This window comes from Crinia signifera, chromosome 4, assembly GCF_055691185.1.
Source record: "Crinia signifera chromosome 4, ASM5569118v1, whole genome shotgun sequence".
NCBI classification, from domain to species: domain Eukaryota; kingdom Metazoa; phylum Chordata; class Amphibia; order Anura; family Myobatrachidae; genus Crinia; species Crinia signifera.
This window is the reverse complement of record NC_139220.1, coordinates 341,123,458-341,143,085: the sequence shown is the minus strand read 5'-3', so window position 1 is coordinate 341,143,085 and position 19,628 is coordinate 341,123,458. Positions and strand designations below refer to the sequence as shown.

At 47.7% G+C, this 19,628-nt stretch overlaps 1 protein-coding gene across 1 annotated transcript in view; it reads right to left on the bottom strand.

Moving 5' to 3' along the window:
- ACAP1 (ArfGAP with coiled-coil, ankyrin repeat and PH domains 1) overlaps positions 1–19,628 on the bottom strand; it is a 273,447-nt gene that overhangs the window by 199,689 nt on the left and 54,130 nt on the right. The window contains exons 4-8 of the mRNA XM_083185916.1: positions 11,385–11,438; positions 11,141–11,199; positions 9,654–9,837; positions 7,147–7,191; positions 3,161–3,256 (exon numbers count right to left, since the gene is read on the bottom strand). Of these exons, the coding sequence (XP_083042042.1) occupies positions 3,161–3,256; positions 7,147–7,191; positions 9,654–9,837; positions 11,141–11,199; positions 11,385–11,438 (438 nt within the window). The remainder of the gene's footprint in view (positions 1–3,160; positions 3,257–7,146; positions 7,192–9,653; positions 9,838–11,140; positions 11,200–11,384; positions 11,439–19,628) is intronic.

The window sequence follows — 19,628 nt, the reverse complement described above, 5'->3', positions numbered from 1 at the left end:
AATACATAGATGCCCCCACAGTGCCAAATACATAGATGCCCCCACAGTGCCAAATACATAGATGCCCCCACAGTGCCAAATACATAGATGCCCCCACAGTGCCAAATACATAGATGCCCCCACAGTGCCAAATACATAGATGCCCCCACAGTGCCAAATACATAGATGCCCCCACAGTGCCAAATACATAAATGCCCCCACAGTGCCAAATACATAAATGCCCCCCACAGTGCCAAATACATAAATGCCCCCACAGTGCCAAATACATAAATGCCCCCACAGTGCCAAATACATAAATGCCCCCACAGTGCCAAATACATAGATGCCCCCACAGTGCAGGTACAAAAATGCCCCCACAGTGCAGGTACATAAATGCCCCCACAGTGCCAAATACATAAATGCCCCCACAGTGCAGGTACATAAATGCCCCCACAGTGCCAAATACATAAATGCCCCCACAGTGCCAAATACATAAATGCCCACACAGTGCAGGTACATAAATGCCCCCACAGTGCCAAATACATAAACGCCCCCACAGTGCCAAATACATAAATGCCCCCCACAGTGCCAAACATAGAAATGCCCCCCACAGTGCCAAACATATAAATGCCCCCCACAGTGCCAAACACATAAATGCCCCCCACAGTGCCAAACACATAAATGCCCCCACAGTGCAGGTACAAAAATGCCCCCACAGTGCCAAGTACATAAATGCCCCCACAGTGCCAAATACATAAATGCCCCCACAGTGCAGGTACATAAATGCCCCCACAGTGCCAAATACATAAATGTCCCCACAGTGCAGGTACATAAACGCCCCCACAGTGCCAAACACATAAATGCCCCCCACAGTGCCAAACACATAAATGCCCCCCACAGTGCCAAATACATAAATGCCCCCCACAGTGCCAAATACATAAATGCCCCCACAGTGCAGGTACAAACCCCCCCCCCACAGTGCCAAATACATAAATGCCCCCACAGTGTCAAATACATAAATTCCCCCACAGTGCAGGTACAAAAATTCTCCCCACAGTGCCAAATACATAGATGCCCACACAGTACCTGTGCCAGCGATGAGGGAGGGGGAGTGCAGTGGGACACGGGCGAGTGGGCCGCTGCTGAGCAGGTGGGTGCTTATCAATTTCCGTGGGTGCTCAGGCCCTCAAGCACCCACAGAATGCCTTGCGCTGTCTCTGTGTTCCTCCTGTGTAATTGTGTTACCCCCTGCACTGTCTGTGTAATCCCCTGTGTAATTGTGTTACCCCCTGCGCTGTCTGTGTATTCCCCTGTGTAATTGTGTTACCCCCTGCGCTGTTTGTGTTACCCCCTGCGCTGTGTCTGTGTATTCCCCTGTGGAGTTGTGTACCCCCCTGCGCTGTGTCTGTGTATTCCCCTGTGGAGTTGTTACCCCCTGCGCTGTCTGTGTATTCCCCTGTGTAATTGTGTTACCCCCTGCGCTGTCTGTGTATTCACCTGTGTAATTGTGTTACCCCCTGCACTGTTTGTGTATTCCCCTGTGTAATTGTGTTACCCCCTGTGTCTGTGTATCCCCCTGTGCTGTTTGTGTGTACCCCCTGCGCTGTGTCTGTGTATTCCCCTGTGTAATTGTGTTACCCCCTGCGCTGTTTGTGTATTCCCCTGTGTAATTGTGTTACCCCCTGCGCTGTCTGTGTTACCCCCTGCGCTGTTTGTGTGTACTCCCCTGTGGAGTTGTTACCCCCTGTGTCTGTGTACCCCCCTGTGCTGTTTGTGTGTACCCCCCTGCGCTGTGTCTGTGTACCCCCCTGTGGAGTTGTGTTACCCCCTGCGCTGTCTTTGTATTCCCCTGTGAAATTGTGTTACCCCCTGCGCTGTCTTTGTATTCCCCTGTGTAATTGTGTTACCCCCTGCACTGTCTGTGTATTCCCCTGTGAAATTGTGTTACCCCCTGCGCTGGCTTTGTATTCCCCTGTGTAATTGTGTTACCCCCTGCACTGTCTTTGTATTCCCCTGTGTAATTGTGTTACCCCCTGCGCTGTCTGTGTATTTCCCTGTGTAATTGTGTTACCCCCTGCACTGTCTGTGTATTCCCCTGTGTAATTGTTACCCCCTGCGCTGTGACTGTGTATTCCCCTGTGGAGTTGTTACCCCCTGCGCTGTCTGTGTATTCCCCTGTGTAATTGTGTTACCCCCTGCACTGTCTGTGTATTCCCCTGTGTAATTGTGTTACCCCCTGTGTCTGTGTACCACCCGGCGCTGTCTGTGTAATCCCCTGTGTAATTGTGTTACCCCCTGCGCTGTCTGTGTATTCCCCTGTGTAATTGTGTTACCCCCTGCGCTGTCTGTATATTCCCCTGTGTAATTGTGTTACCCCCTGCGCTGTCTGTGTATTCCCCTGTGTAATTGTGTTACCCCCTGTGTCTGTGTACCCCCCTGCGCTGTTTGTGTGTACCCCCCTGCGCTGTGTCTGTGTATTCCCCTGTGGAGTTGTGTTACCCCCTGTGTCTGTGTACCCCCCCCCCCCCCCCGGCGCTGTTTGTGTGTACCCCCCTGCGCTGTGTCTTCCCCTGTGGAGTTGTGTTACCCCCTGCGCTGTCTGTGTATTCCCCTGTGTAATTGTGTTACCCCCTGTGTCTGTGTACCCCCCGGCGCTGTTTGTGTGTACCCCCCTGCGCTGTGTGTGTATTCCCCTGTGGAGTTGTGTTACCCCCTGTGTCTGTGTACCCCCCCCCCCCCCCCCGGCGCTGTTTGTGTGTACCCCCCTGCGCTGTGTCTTCCCCTGTGGAGTTGTGTTACCCCCTGCGCTGTTTGTGTATTCCCCTGTGTAATTGTGTTACCCCCTGTGTCTGTGTACCCCCCTGCGCTGTTTGTGTTTACTCCCCTGTGGAGTTGTTACCCCCTGCGCTGTGTCTGTGTACCCCCCGGCGCTGTTTATGTGTACCCCCTGTGCTGTGTCTGTGTATTCCCCTGTGGAGTTGTGTTACCACTGCGCTGTGTCTGTGTACCCCCCTGTGGAGTTGTGTTCCCACTGCGCTGTGTCTGTGTACCCCCCTGTGGAGTTGTGTTACCCCCTGCGTCTATGTAATACCCTCAGCACTGCATTTATATGCAGTGATCTCTATGACGAGCAGTGATTGTCAGCTTTGCGGCCGAGGTTGCTGCATACACTGTTGCTCACCTGTGCAGCCAGACCTGTGCGATACTCATCCAGGTCCTGCAGGACGGTCTGACTCTGAGTGAGGGCACAGCCCTGGGCATCCATCAGCTGCAGCATCTGGGGGAATACAAGTACCCCGCAGGGGCAGATAACAGTGATGAGGGTGGTATAGCGCACAGATAATGGGGGTTACAGCATGGTGTTACTGCAGGGAGATCATGCCATACAAGTCTCATTGACCTTTTTGACTCCGTGACCAAAATACTAGATGAAGGGGGGGCTGTAGATGTGGCATATCTAGACTTTAGTAAGGCATGTGACACTGTCCCACATCGCAGGCTGCTAAATAAACGTGAAAGTGTGGGATTGGATTATAAAACAATTAAATGGATAAGAACCTGGTTGCAGGATAGGAAACAGACAGTGGTAGTAAATGGAGTGCATTCTATGGAGGGACATGTTACCAGTGGAGTACCCCAGGGATCTGTACTTGGACCAGTGCTCTTTAATATCTTTGTCAGTGACATTGCAAATGGTATTGAAGGGAATGTATGCCTTGTTGCAGATGACACAAAGATATGCAACAGAGTAGACACACCAGGAGGGGTAAATCAAATGACTGATGATCTAAGCAGTGGCGGAACTCCCGGAGGCAATGGAGTCATCTGCCGCCGGACGTCAGCCTTACAGGGGGCACTGGCTCCATTGCCTCCGATAGTCCAGACCTGCATTAGAATAGCTGCCTGGCGGTACCCTCTCCCCCTCCTCTCTGTCACCCGGCTCCTGGCTGCGCCTGATGCTGTACTACTCGGAGCCAGCAGCAAGTGAAGACTCGGGCGGGAGAAGTCGCAGGCAGCCAGTGCGGGACGGGTAAGAGGGAGCAGTGAGCACGCCCCCTTCCAGCCCATCACCGTCTCCCAAAGGGCTGCTGCGACAGTGTCCGTGCACAAAAAGCGGGGTCTGGTCTCCGTCCATCCATCCCCCAGCTTGCCAGTCCCCTCCCAGCAGACAGCAGTCACAGCGTCAGACTGCTGGTACTGATGACAGCGCGTGTCCTCGTGGGTGTCACACAGCGCTGCTGCAGCACAGGCAGGGGACAGTCAGCCGGCATGTTAGCTGCTGCCTGGCCTGGATATGGAGAGGTTCCTGGACCCCATCGTCCGGCAGCAGTGAAACAGTGGGACAAGCCGTGCGGCGCCACTGCGTGTGAGTGACCACCTTGTTAAAAGTTCAACATAGGGGTGACCATACCTCCCAACTGTCACGATTACAGCGGGACAGTCCCGATTTTCGGGTCCTGTCCTGCTGTCCCACCCGCGGCAGGCATTGTTCCGCTGCGGGGGTGGCAGTTGGGAGACCCCCCAATCTAGTAGAATAGACGCTGTGCGCATGCACACAGCGTCTATTCTCGTATGAAAATGAGGTTGCGGCTAATTAGCATAAGTCGCGATCTCATTTGCATACGCCCCGCCCCCTTTTCGGGCGCTCGCGCGGCTTCGCCGCCCGAGTGTCCCTATTTCTACAGGTCAGAAGTTGGGAGGTATGGGGTTGGTTGTTGGGGACCCTCACGTGGCTCTAAATATTATATATATATATTTCTATACTTTTTTGTGAGTGCCAGCAGGCTTGGATGCTATAGGTTATAATATATATGTACATACATACACATATATACATATACACACACACACATACATATATATGCATTGTAGTAGCTACACCTATTTATGTGAGTGCCAGGCCGACCACTATCTATCATCTATCTCGTATCTGTATACAGGAGATACATAACATTGATATAAATGCCCATTCAGATTCCCTTGCTAACTTGCGAGGAGATGCAGACAAGAACACATCCCCACACATGCAGCCGTCCAGCGCGTAAATCATTCAATATTCGGTGACCATCGAATGATTTCCGCATGCGTAAACCCCCTACCTGCGAAAACGGGGCCAAAATCAGCTTCTTTAAATCGTGCATGGAGCGTGGGGGGGGCACCAACATGTATCTTGCCTCCGGGCACTTGGTATGAACTTACGCCACATAATAGGGTAACATGTGGGGTAATGCTATGCTAGGGTAACATGTGGGGTAACGCTATGCTAGGGTAACATGTGGGGTAATGCTATGCTAGGGTAACATGTGGGGTAACGCTATGCTAGGGTAACATGTGGGGTAATGCTATGCTAGGGTAACATGTGGGGTAACGCTATGCTAGGGTAACATGTGGGGTAACGCTATGCTAGGGTAACATGTGGGGTAACGCTATGCTAGGGTAACATGTGGGGTAACGCTATGCTAGGGTAACATGTGGGGTAACGCTATGCTATGGTAACATGTGGGGTAATGCTATGCTAGGGTAACATGTGGGGTAATGCTATGCTAGGGTAACATGTGGGGTAATGCTATGCTAGGGTAACATGTGGGGTAATGCTATGCTAGGGTAACATGTGGGGTAATGCTATGCTAGGGTAACATGTGGGGTAACGCTATGCTAGGGTAACATGTGGGGTAATGCTATGCTAGGGTAACATGTGGGGTAACGCTATGCTAGGGTAACATGTGGGGTAACGCTATGCTAGGGTAACATGTGGGGTAACGCTATGCTAGGGTAACATGTGGGGTAATGCTATGCTAGGGTAACATGTGGGGTAACGCTATGCTAGGGTAACATGTGGGGTAACGCTATGCTAGGGTAACATGTGGGGTAATGCTATGCTAGGGTAACATGTGGGGTAATGCTATGCTAGGGTAACATGTGGGGTAACGCTATGCTAGGGTAACATGTGGGGTAACGCTATGCTAGGGTAACATGTAGGGTAACGCTATGCTAGGGTAACATGTGGGGTAATGCTATGCTAGGGTAACATGTGGGGTAACGCTATGCTAGGGTAACATGTGGGGTAATGCTATGCTAGGGTAACATGTGGGGTAATGCTATGCTAGGGTAACATGTGGGATAACACTATGCTAGGGTAACATGTGGGGTAATGCTATGCTAGGGTAACATGTGGGGTAATGCTATGCTAGGGTAACATGTGGGGTAACGCTATGCTAGGGTAACATGTGGGGTAATGCTATGCTAGGGTAACATGTGGGGTAATACTATGCTAGGGTAACATGTGGGGTAACGCTATGCTAGGGTTACATGTGGGGTAACGCTATGCTAGGGTAACATGTGGGGTAATGCTATGCTAGGGTAACATGTGGGGTAATGCTATGCTAGGGTAACATGTGGGGTAATGCTATGCTAGGGTAACATGTGGGGTAATGCTATGCTAGGGTAACATGTGGGGTAATGCTATGCTAGGGTAACATGTGGGGTAACGCTATGCTAGGGTAACATGTGGGGTAACGCTATGCTAGGGTAACATGTGGGGTAATGCTATGCTAGGGTACCATGTGGGCAAATGCTATGCTAGGGTAACATGTGGGGTAATGCTATGCTAGGGTAACATGTGGGGTAATGCTATGCTAGGGTAACATGTGGGGTAATGCTATGCTAGGGTAACATGTGAGGTAACGCTATGCTAGGGTAACATGTGGAGTAACACTATGCTAGGGTAACATGTGGAGTAACACTATGCTAGGGTAACATGTGGAGTAACGCTATGCTAGGGTAACATGTGGAGTAACGCTATGTTAGGGTAACATGTGGAGTAACGCTATGTTAGGGTAACATGTGGAGTAACGCTATGTTAGGGTAACATATGGGGTAATGCTATGCTAGGGTAACATGTGGGGTAATGCTATGTTAGGGTAACATATGGGGTAATGCTATGTTAGGGTAACATGTGGGGTAATGCTATGCTAGGGTAACATGTGGGGTAATGCTATGTTAGGGTAACATGTGGGGTAATGCTATGCTAGGGTAACATGTGGAGTAACACTATGCTAGGGTAACATGTGGGGTAATGCTATGTTAGGGTAACATGTGGGGTAATGCTATGCTAGGGTACAATAACAGGGGAATATTTATGTGAGGAACAATTCTCTTGAAACTCACAAACTCCAGGATGGAGAACTTCTTCTTCCCCTGGATGAGGTTGATCTGAGGAGAGAGCGAGGAGAAGAGGACGGATTACATGACAATGTAAGTAGTAGCAGAGACAGACATATTTTATAATTTATAATTAGACACAGAATATAGAGATGTCACCAGATGGATAGACAAGATGTGAGACCTATTACTAGGTCCCCTCACTCTTCTAGGATCAGTGATGATGACAGACATGGACACAGATTACAGAGATGTCACCAGATGGACACAGGAGATAGATAAGGGACCTATTACTGGAGTCTGTGGTCACCTCACTCTTCTAGGATCAGTGATGATGACAGACATGGACACAGATTACAGAGATGTCACCAGATGGACACAGGAGATAGATAAGGGACCTATTACTGGAGTCTGTGGTCACCTCACTCTTCGAGGATCAGTGATGATGACAGACATGGACACAGATTACAGAGATGTCACCAGATGGACACAGGAGATATGAGACCTATAACTATAGTCTGTGGCCACCTTACTCTTCTATGATCAGTGATGATGACAGACATTGACACAGAGATTACAGAGATGTCACCAGATGGACACAGGAGATCTGATACCTATTACTGGAGTCTGTGGCCACCTTACTCTTCTAGGATCAGTGATGATGACAGACATTGACACAGAGATTACAGAGATGCCACCAGATGGACACAGGAGATAGATGCAGGACCTATTACTGGAGTCTGTGGTCACCTCACTCTTCTAGGATCAGTGATGATGAGACAGACATGGACACAGAGATTACAGAGAAGTTACCAGATGGACACAGGAGATGTGAGGCCTACAACTATAGTCTGTGGTCCCCTCACTCTTCTATGATCAGTGATGATGACAGACATTGACACAGAGATTACAGAGATGCCACCAGATGGACACAGGAGATAGATGCAGGACCTATTACTGGAGTCTGTGGTCACCTCACTCTTCTAGGATCAGTGATGATGAGACAGACATGGACACAGAGATTACAGAGAAGTTACCAGATGGACACAGGAGATGTGAGGCCTACAACTATAGTCTGTGGTCCCCTCACTCTTCTAGGATCAGTGATGATGACAGACATGGACACAGAGATTACAGAGAAGTCACCAGATGGACACAGGAGATGTGAGGCCTATAACTATACTATGTGGTCACCAAATTCCTCTAGGATCAGTGATGATGAGACAGACATGGACACATAGATTACAGAGATGCCACCAGATGGGCACAGGAGATATATGTGGGACCCATTACTGGAGTCTGTGGTCACCTTACTCTTCTAGGATCAGTGATGATGAGACAGACATGGACACAGATTACAGAGGTGTCACCAGATGGACACAGGAGATATGAGACCTATAACTATACTATGTGGTCCCCTCACTCTTCTATGATCAGTGATGATGAGACAGACATGGACACAGAGATTACAGAGATGTCACCAGATGGACACAGGAGATAGATACGGGACCTATTACTGGAGTCTGTGGCCACCTTACTCTTCTAGGATCAATGATGATGACCGACATGGAGACAGATTACAGAGATGTCACCAGATGGGCACAGGAGATGTGAGGCCTACAACTATAGTCTGTGGTCCCCTCACTCTTCTAGGATCAGTGATGATGACAGACATGGACACAGAGATTACAGAGAAGTCACCAGATGGACACAGGAGATGTGAGGCCTATAACTATACTATGTGGTCACCAAATTCCTCTAGGATCAGTGATGATGAGACAGACATGGACACATAGATTACAGAGATGCTACCAGATGGGCACAGGAGATAGATGTGGGACCTATTACTGAAGTCTGTGGTCACCTTACTCTTCTAGGATCAGTGATGATGACAGACATGGAGACAGATTACAGAGATGTCACCAGATGGACACAGGAGATGTGAGGCCTATAACTATAGTCTGTGGCCACCTTACTCTTCTAGGATCAGTGATGATGACAGACATGGACACAGATTAGAGATATCACCAGATGGACACAGGAGATAGATATGTGACCTATTCCTGGAGTCTGTGGCCATCTTACTCTTCTAGGATCAGTGATGATGACAGACATGGACACAGATTACAGAGGTGTCACCAGATGGACACAGGAGATCTGATACCTATTACTGGAGTCTGTGGCCACCTTACTCTTCTGGGATCAGTGATGATGAGACCGACATGGACACAGATTACAGAGATGTCACCAGATGGACACAGGAGATCTGATACCTATTACTAGAGTCTGTGGAAACCTAACTCTTCTAGGATCAGTGGTAGGACAGACATGGATACAGAGATGTCACCAGATGGACACAGAAGATCTGATACCTATTACTGGAGTCTGTGCTCACCTAACTCTTCTAAGATCAGTGGTAAGACAGACATGACAATATAAGTAGTAGCAGAGATGAAGGTGGATATGGTGCACCAGTGCAGTATACAGAGCAAACAGTGACACAATTTTCTGACCTGCAGGGTATAGTCCAGAACCCGCTCCCTGAATGCTTTCCGAGATGTCAGGACAGCGGATGAGGCTTCCTGCGTCTCCTGAGCCTTCTTGCGTGGAAGCTCTGCATTGTGGTTCAGAGCACTCTCCAGTCCCTCACGGCAGCGCTCTAACTCCTTACGGCTGTCTCGAAATGATCTCAAGTCCCTGAGGAGCAGTAAATAGACCATATTAGTAATTAGGCAAATAACATTTCTGAAGAATGTATTCATATATCCTCTAATAAAACCCTATGTGAATCCATATAAGCCGCCAGACTTACTCTCCAGTTATTACTGAAGACCGCATCTGAAATCAGCAGTAATTCATTACTTTCTAGCCGTAGTTCGGCGTCTCACGCCGGAACATCCGTGCATTCCAGGGATGCCGGAAACCGGAAGTCGTATGCGTTCCACCGTTCCTTTCTGTGCTCAACAGGAAGGAACGTCTGGTGGCTTATATGGATTCACATAGGGTTTTATTAGAGGATAGTGGTCTATGTCTGGAAATAGGTCTTTCTTTTAATAGTGTTGTTTGAGTATAAATACCCGGATATGGGGGATATCTTGCTTAATGTTTCCACATGCTGGATGATCGTGGATAAGCCAGGAGGACCTTCTGAGGACCTATTTCCCATATTTCAAATCACAAGCGAATATTGTCTACTCTTTTGTGGACAATTATATAGGGTACGATTCCCATCTTAAGGCGTTACACTTATAACCCTATTGTCTGATGGTATTACACTATATTGTTGTTTCTCTCCTTTTATGTCATACGAGTAACCGCCAGTGATACATTTGAAGGAGTGACACTAAAGGAGCGCATGAAAAACAGAAGGTATGATACCTATCATTGGAGACTCCTCTCTCCTCTAGAATCGGTGATGGCGAGACAGATGATGGTAGAAGTAGTAGCAGATTTAGACATGGACACAAATTACAGAGAAGTCACCAATGATATACAGAAGGTGTGAGATTCATCACTGGACTCTGTGGTCACCTCACACTTCTACAATCAGGGATGCTGAGACAGACACAATCATATAGGTCAGTGGTTCCCAAACTGTGCGCCTAGGCTCCCTGCGGTGCCTTGGAGCACTTTCAGGGGTGCCTCAGGTTGGTGGTCCAGAACAATTCAAGTTATTTATGGCCAATGAAATAGGCAAAATCAGTGCTTGTGGCTTCCAATTAAGAATATGTGGGTAAACGGAAGAATCATGTTTCTCGCCACATAAGTGGACCTAAGGAAAACATTTAAATGACAACTAATTTTATATTTTTCCTGAAAATAGTAAACAACTTTTGGCCCTGGGGTGCTGTGAAAAATATTCTGATACTTTAGGGTGCCATGATTCAAAAAATTTGGGAACCACTGATATAGGTGGTAGCAGGGACAGACTTGGACACAGATACAGAGATGTCACCAGATGGACACGCAGTGAAGGAACCTTTATTTGCAGTAATCTCACTCTTTCAGAAGAAGCTGAAGTTTCTGCTTGAAGCTTTGCTGGATTGCTTCCAAGAACTCCTATAGAACCAAAGAAACATAACATGTTTGAAGCCAGAAAAAAATCAGAGGACATGGCCAGAAAAATCAGTTATGTAGAAGCGAGGCTGACGGTCCCAGAAAGTAGCAAAAGGAGGGAGCACCGGTCAGTTAGGACAGATCGGAGAAGAAGAATGGAAGATAGATCCATTGTGGCCTTGCATTACCGTGTGATTGTCTATTATTGTATTCAGACCATCTGAGAACCGATCCAAACATTCCTGGAAATAGAGAATATTACAATTCACCACATGACCCAGAGGGCACAGAATAGACATATAATAGGTGAGAGATCATTTTCAGGGATCAATCCTATTCCCATAAAATGGTAAAAGACACCATTGGAGACCACCGGCAATAGTAACCACCGGCAATGGCACCATAAATCGCTCCCATTGCAGGAATTGTACTTGGCCTAAAAATATGCGACATACCATAAGCGCAGGACATAGATGAACTAATGTGCACACGTGAATATCATTGCGGTTACTTACTGCAAGTAACTGTATACTGACCACCGATAATGATCACACCCTTCCACCTGGACTCCGCCTAAGCCCTGGCGCTGGCCTGGACTCCACCTAAGCACTGGCCTGGACTCCGCCTAAGCCCTGGCGCTGGCCTGGACTCCGCCTAAGCCCTGCCGCTGGCCTGGACTCCGCCTAAGCCCTGCCGCTGGCCTGGACTCCGCCTAAGCCCTGCCGCTGGCCTGGACTCCGCCTAAGCCCTGGCGCTGGCCTGGACTCCGCCTAAGCCCTGGCGCTGGCCTGGACTCCGCCTAAGCCCTGGCGCTGGCCTGGACTCCGCCTAAGCGCTGGCCTGGACTCCGCCTAAGCCCTGGCGCTGGCCTGGACTCCGCCTAAGCCCTGGCGCTGGCCTGGACTCCGCCTAAGCCCTGGCGCTGGCCTGGACTCCGCCTAAGCCCTGGCGCTGGCCTGGACTCCGCCTAAGCCCTGGCGCTGGCCTGGACTCCGCCTAAGCCCTGGCGCTGGCCTGGACTCCGCCTAAGCCCTGGCGCTGGCCTGGACTCCGCCTAAGCCCTGGCGCTGGCCTGGACTCCGCCTAAGCCCTGGCGCTGGCCTGGACTCCGCCTAAGCCCTGGCGCTGGCCTGGACTCCGCCTAAGCCCTGGATAGAAGTACATCTTTACAGATGAATGAACAGGTTTGCAATAACAATATGGTTAGGGGCAGACTGGGCCAAATGGTTCTGATCTGCCGTCACATTGTATGTTTTTACTACAGTGCTTATAAAGAGCTGTAATATAACAGACTGTACCCGAATGGAAGTAGTGAAGCTGCAGAGCGGATGAAGCAGAGCATCCTGGGATAAAAGGTAACCTTACCAGGAGAGAAAGTCACTGTAGGTTCCCCAGAGGGGGAGGTTAGGGTGTGAGGGTGAGGGACAGGCACTAAGAAGTGTCAAAGTTGAATTGCAGCGCTACTAATGTCGGCAACTGGTGTGGGCACGTGTATAGGCAGTGCTACTAATGTCGGCAACTGTTGTGAGTATGCCTATAGGCAGCGCTACTGCTGTCGGCAACTGGTGAGGGCACATGTATAGGCAGCGCTACTGCTGTCGGCAACTGGTGTGGGCATGTGTATAGGCAGTGCTACTGCTGTCGGCAACTGGTGTGGGCACGTGTATAGGCAGTGCTACTAATGTCGGCAACTGTTGTGAGTATGACTATAGGCAGCGCTACTGCTGTCGGCAACTGGTGTGGGCATATGGTTACACAGTGCTACTAATGTCGGCAATTGGTGTGAGTACTACATATAAGCAGAGCAACTACTTTTGGCAACTGGTGTGGGCGTTATGAACAGGCAGCCCTTCAAATGTGGGCATATCCAGGAGTACTCTGGGCATTATGTGTAGCATAATGTGTGTCAATGTCATATGGGCATTATGGTGCACAGCATATTTTGTAAGGAGAATTACGGTGTGTGGCATAATGTGTAATGGGCATTGAGGTGTGCTGCATATTGTGTAAGGGGCATCATGATGTGTGACATAATGTATCATGTGAATGGGCATTACTTTATGTATAATGTGCCTTACTGTGTGTGGTATAATGTGTAATGGGCATTGAGGTGTGCTGCATATTGTGTAAGGGGCATCATGATGTGTGACATAATGTATAATTTGCATTACTGTGTGTGGTATAATGTGTAATGGGCATTGAGGTGTGAAGCATATTGTGTAAGGGGCATCATGATGTGTGACATAATGTATAATGTGTAATGGGCATTACTTTATGTATAATGTGCCTTACTGTGTGTGGTATAATGTGTAATGGGCATTGAGGTGTGCTGCATATTGTGTAAGGGGCATCATGATGTGTGACATAATGTATAATTTGCATTACTGTGTGTGGTATAATGTGTAATGGGCATTGAGGTGTGCTGCATATTGTGTAAGGGGCATCATTATGTGTGACATAATGTATAATGTGCCTTACTGTGTGTGGTATAATGTGTAATGGGCATTGAGGTGTGCTGCATATTGTGTAAGGGGCATCATGATGTGTGACATAATGTATTATTTGCATTACTGTGTGTGGTATAATGTGTAATGGGCATTATGGTGTGCTGCATATTGTGTAAGGGCATCATGATGTGTGACATAATGTATCATGTGAATGGGCATTACTTTATGTATAATGTGCCTTACTGTGTGTGGTATAATGTGTAATGGGCATTGAGGTGTGCTGCATATTGTGTAAGGGGCATCATGATGTGTGACATAATGTATAATTTGCATTACTGTGTGTGGTATAATGTGTAATGGGCATTGAGGTGTGAAGCATATTGTGTAAGGGGCATCATGATGTGTGACATAATGTATAATCTGTAATGGGCATTACTTTATGTATAATGTGCCTTACTGTGTGTGGTATAATGTGTAATGGGCATTGAGGTGTGCTGCATATTGTGTAAGGGGCATCATGATGTGTGACATAATGTATAATTTGCATTACTGTGTGTGGTATAATGTGTAATGGGCATTGAGGTGTGCTGCATATTGTGTAAGGGGCATCATGATGTGTGACATAATGTATAATGTGCCTTACTGTGTGTGGTATAATGTGTAATGGGCATTGAGGTGTGCTGCATATTGTGTAAGGGGCATCATGATGTGTGACATAATGTATAATTTGCATTACTGTGTGTGGTATAATGTGTAATGGGCATTATGGTGTGCTGCATATTGTGTAAGGGGCATCATGATGTGTGACATAATGTATAATTTGCATTACTGTGTGTGGTATAATGTGTAATGGGCATTGAGGTGTGCTGCATATTGTGTAAGGGGCATCATGATGTGTGACATAATGTATTATTTGCATTACTGTGTGTGGTATAATGTGTAATGGGCATTGAGGTGTGAAGCATAATGTGTTATGGGGATTACAGTGTAATTGGTACTTTTATGTGACGACGCCCATTCCCCATAAAGCCACGCTCCTACATTTTTGCGCGCTCCTACGGTGCAAACTCTCCCTGTTTTATAACTCATGGCGCCAGAATGGCTAATTACAGCGGTGTAAGGTGAATAATACTGTGCTACCGTGTGGTGTAATGTGGAGTGGGAGTACTATTGTGTGGCCATTCCCCTACTTGTGAGATCATACGTTTGTCTTTGGTGTCTTTGGTGTGCTCTGTCCCTTTGTTAAGCTTGGGTGGGCGTAAATTTATAGTTTGCAGGAGGGCGCCAAACCCCCTAGCACCGGCCCTGCTTGCGTGGGTTTCCTCCGGGTACTCCGGTATCCTCCCACAATCCAAAAATATACTGGTAGGTTAATTGGCTCCCAACAAATTAACCCTAGAATGTCTGTGTGTGTGTGTGTGTGTGTGTACACGTGGTAGGGAATATATATTGTAAGCTCCACTGTGGCAGGGACTTATGTGAATGTTCAACTATTCTCTGTACAGCGCTGCGGAATATGTGTGCACTATATAAGAAACTGTTAATAAATAAAGAAATACAATATGCAAAAATTCCGAGAGTGAGTGGAGTGGAGTAGCGAGTCAGTGACCTGGAGGACTCTAAAAACCACCGTCGCTGAATTATTAATAATGGCAGCTAAATCCAAATTGTCTGATATTGAAGGACGCCTTAGGAGAAATAATATCAGATATATTCCAGAATGAGCGGGGGGATTAAATCCAGAAACATTAATTGAGGAATGGCTCCTTAAAACCTTCAGTCCTCAGTTTGCAGTTGAAGGGGCGCATCAATTACCCCCTATAGCCCTGCCTCCTGGAGATCCTCCGCGCACATTTATTGCTGGGATGCTACATATAAAGACCGGCATACCGTGCTCCGCTTGGCATGGATACAGGGGCCGCTAATGCCACTGGATTCCCACCCAGTGACAGCGTTCCCAGATTTCGCTACAAAAATCCAGATCTCAATTTATACATATCAAAAAGAAATTGCGTGATAGACAGATAGAGTTCTCTATGCTTTTTCCATCTCGACTTCGTGTAATACATAATAATGTGACTCAATACACTTGGAGAAACGGAGAAATGGGCGGGGAGTTTGCCACCAATCACTCGCGGATGATATAAGCTGCAGGAGTCTATTGAGATCCTGATCTTGGTTTTTCCACAAGTCCAGATGTTTTCCTCTGTTTTTTCTATCCTTGTGGGACTTGGAACCTGACGGAGATATTAGTTTAATCCTTTTGGCTGATTGAAAGATGGCTAGACCTGTGTTTTGCATTATATTAATCTGCAATGTTTTGTATATCTTATCAGGGCCCTCTTCCCTCCTGTTGTCAAAGCCCACTTCTCTTCACATGTCACTCACAGCTCTCCTATACTCCAACACTCAGGGTGACATTCTATGGGATGAGATTGTTAGACTTTTGCGATTTTTTTAGCAAAAACGGCCGAAATCGCATTTGTTTCAATTTTCGCATATTTAATGAGCTGCGAAAATGTGAAAAAAATGCGATTTTTGCCAAGTTGGACACACTGGAAATGCGATGGCTGCTTTTCGCAGCACATCGCATCCAGATGTTTTCACATGGAAAACTATACAAATCGCATATTTAATGGTATGCGATTTGTATAAAGTGTGAAGTCGGCTCCTGATTGGCCGCTAGCCGGCCAATAGAATCATCCGGAGGAAAGGCGCGGAAGATGAAAATCTCTTCGCCTCTCCAGTCCGAGAGCGGGTACCACAGCAGCCGGGAGCAGCGCGTCTGCCGGAGAGGATGCCGATGTCGTCGCCGGGGACCAGGTGAGTAGGATTTCCTTCCTCAGGTAACCCTGTGGACTTCATCGGATCCTGGACCCCGGACCAGCCCCGGAACCAGGACCAAGGCCCCGGAACCGGACTCTTCTGCCCTGGAGCCCCGGACCCAGGATCCAGGGACCGACCTACGGGCTCAAGGTAGGTAAGTATCAGTATGTGTGTGTTATGTGTGTATTAAACTTTTATTTTTCAGGGTGTCAGTGTGTGTGTTATTTCACTATTTTTTGTACTGTAGAACTACAAGTGCCAGCGGGCCCTTTAATGCCCCGCATGCTGGGACTTGTGGTTCTCCAAGTCCCAGCATGCGGGGGAGGCTTGCTGGGACTCATAGTTCGCCAGTAGAAAACAATAGTTTTTCTGCTTTTTTTTACACAATCCATCAGCCCGATGCCCACCGCCCAGGGGCATCGGGGACAGCCCCGGACTTTCAGCATGGGCTGGTAAGTCCTGGAGGGGGGGGACCCCTTCATTGGGGGGGTCCCCACTTCCCCAGGACCCCTGCCCATGCTGACCAGCCACGGGGATAATGCTTTGGCCGCGGGACCTTATATAATAAGTGTCCCCCGGCTGTGGCATTACCCCGGTGCTGGTTCTTAAAATACGGGGGACCCCTAGTCATTTTGTCCCCCGTATTTTGGGAACCAGCGCCGGACCTTGAGCCTGGTGCTGGTTTCATGAAATCAAGGGGACCCCTATTTGTCGGGGACCCTGATTTTATGTCACCAGCACCGGCTCAATGAGCCCGGGGCTGGTTATGCTCTGGCGGGGGACCCCGCGCTCGTTTTTTTTTTTTTTTTTTGCGCTGTCCTGCAAACGTGCGATTTTCAGACATGAAAATCGCACATTTTCAGGACTAAAGACATCGCACCACCTCGCACCTATTCGCACTATTTGGCCCGTTTTTCGCATCTCATTAAATATGCGAAAAACAGGGCAATCTTGCGATTTGAAAAAGTGCGAAGTGGTGCGATAAAAAAAAACGCGCATTTATCTCATCCCATAGAATGTCACCCTCAGTGACCATCTTCGTCCGCATACTCATCTCCATCATTGGCCCCAAGCCTCTAGTTGTATGTTGATTGGGTCCTCACTACTTACATTTAAGCTGTAATGTGTATTGATCTGTGGCGCTCTTTATTTGTACTGTATTTTTGTTATTTACTCAATATTATGCCAAGCTTTGTCTCCCTGTATTGTTCCTTTGTACGGCGCTGCAAAACACTTGTGGCGCCTTGTAAATAAAATTATAATAATAATAATAATAAGGCAGGGCTGGCCGGGTGATGCAGCGTGGGCGGGACCTGGGTTCGGCCGTGGCGGTCCATGTGGGGGGGTGGGGGGTATCGCCAGTTTCAGGATGATGCGGCGCGTGAGGGACCCGTGGATTCTCCTGCTCTACCCGCGGACAAAGTGCGCTGTGGGAAACATAGCCCTGCTGCCGGCGTCCCTGTGCGGGTGAAGTCTCTCCACGGGAGAGCTCATACTAAAGCTGGCCATACATTTACAGATTGATTGTCAGATTGGGCCGGTTGGAACAAAAACATGGTAATATCTGAATGACCGTTTTTGGCAGTTTTCCAGCATTTCAAAGCAAATGGTCAACTGCCATCTGCTCTCATCCATTACCAGGATTTTGTTACAACCAGACAGATCTGACAATAGATCTGTAGATGTATGGCCAGCTTTACAAATAGCTATAAGGTTTCATAGGTTGATCCCGGATATCCCACCTGTATGTTTTTTCTTTTGGTTGGGTTGGATGTAGGTATATCTCAATGTCGTTTTTTGGTAGATGTACAGGGAGCGATGGGAAGGGTTAGGGATTTGTATTGTTTTTTTTTATTATTGTTGCTTATTATTCCCCTTTTTTCTAGTTTGATGCATAGTTATGCCCTTCTTTATTATTATCAGATACAGTATTGGTATACAGCACCTACTGGGTTACCAGAGGTGGTGCTATGTGTTAATCTATTATTTAAGGATAAGAAGTGAAGGCCTTAGATTATTGGGGTGGAATGTGAGAGGTTTAAATAATAAAATCAATCGCGCTTTGGTTCGCTCACAGGTTAAATGATATAAAGCAATTGGGGGGTCTCCAATGGCTGCTACCTGTGACACTATAGCATCACGCTGATGATGTGAGTTTAGACTTCATTACCTTCCATCCTGCGGATAGTTATATCCGTACAACTACTGAAGTAGGGGGTCTCCAATGGCTGATACCTGTGACACTATAGCATCACGCTGATGATGTGAGTTTAGACTTCATTACCTTCCATCCTGCGGATAGTTATATCCGTACAGCTACTGAAGTAGAGGGTCTCCAATGGCTGATACCTGTGACACTATAGCATCACACTGATGATATGAGTTTAGACTTCATTACCTTCCATCCTGCGGATAGTTATATACGTACAGCTACTGAAGTAGGGGGTCTCCAATGGCTGATACCTGTGACACTATAGCATCACGCTGATGATGTGAGTTTAGACTTCATTACCTTCCATCCTGCGGATAGTTATATACGTACAGCTACTGAAGTAGGGGGTCTCCAATGGCTGATACCTGTGACACTATAGCATCACGCTGATGATGTGAGTTTAGACTTCATTACCTTACATCCTGCGGATAGTTATATACGTACAGCTACTGAAGTAGGGGGTCTCCAATGGCTGATACCTGTGACACTATAGCATCACGCTGATGATGTGAGTTTAGACTTCATTACCTTCCATCCTGCGGATAGTTATATAGGTACAGCTACTGAAGTAGGGGGTCTCCAATGGCTGATACCTGTGACACTATAGCATCACGCTGATGATGTGAGTTTAGACTTCATTACCTTCCATCCTGCGGATAGTTATATAGGTACAGCTACTGAAGTAGGGGGTCTCCAATGGCTGATACCTGTGACACTATAGCATCAAGCTGATGATGTGAGTTTAGACTTCATTACCTTCCATCCTGCGGATAGTTATATAGGTACAGCTACTGAAGTAGGGGGTCTCCAATGGCTGATACCTGTGACACTATAGCATCACGCTGATAATGTGAGTTTAGACTTCATTACCTTCCATCCTGCGGATAGTTATATCCGTACAGCTACTAAGGTAGGGGGTCTCCAATGGCTGATACCTGTGACACTAT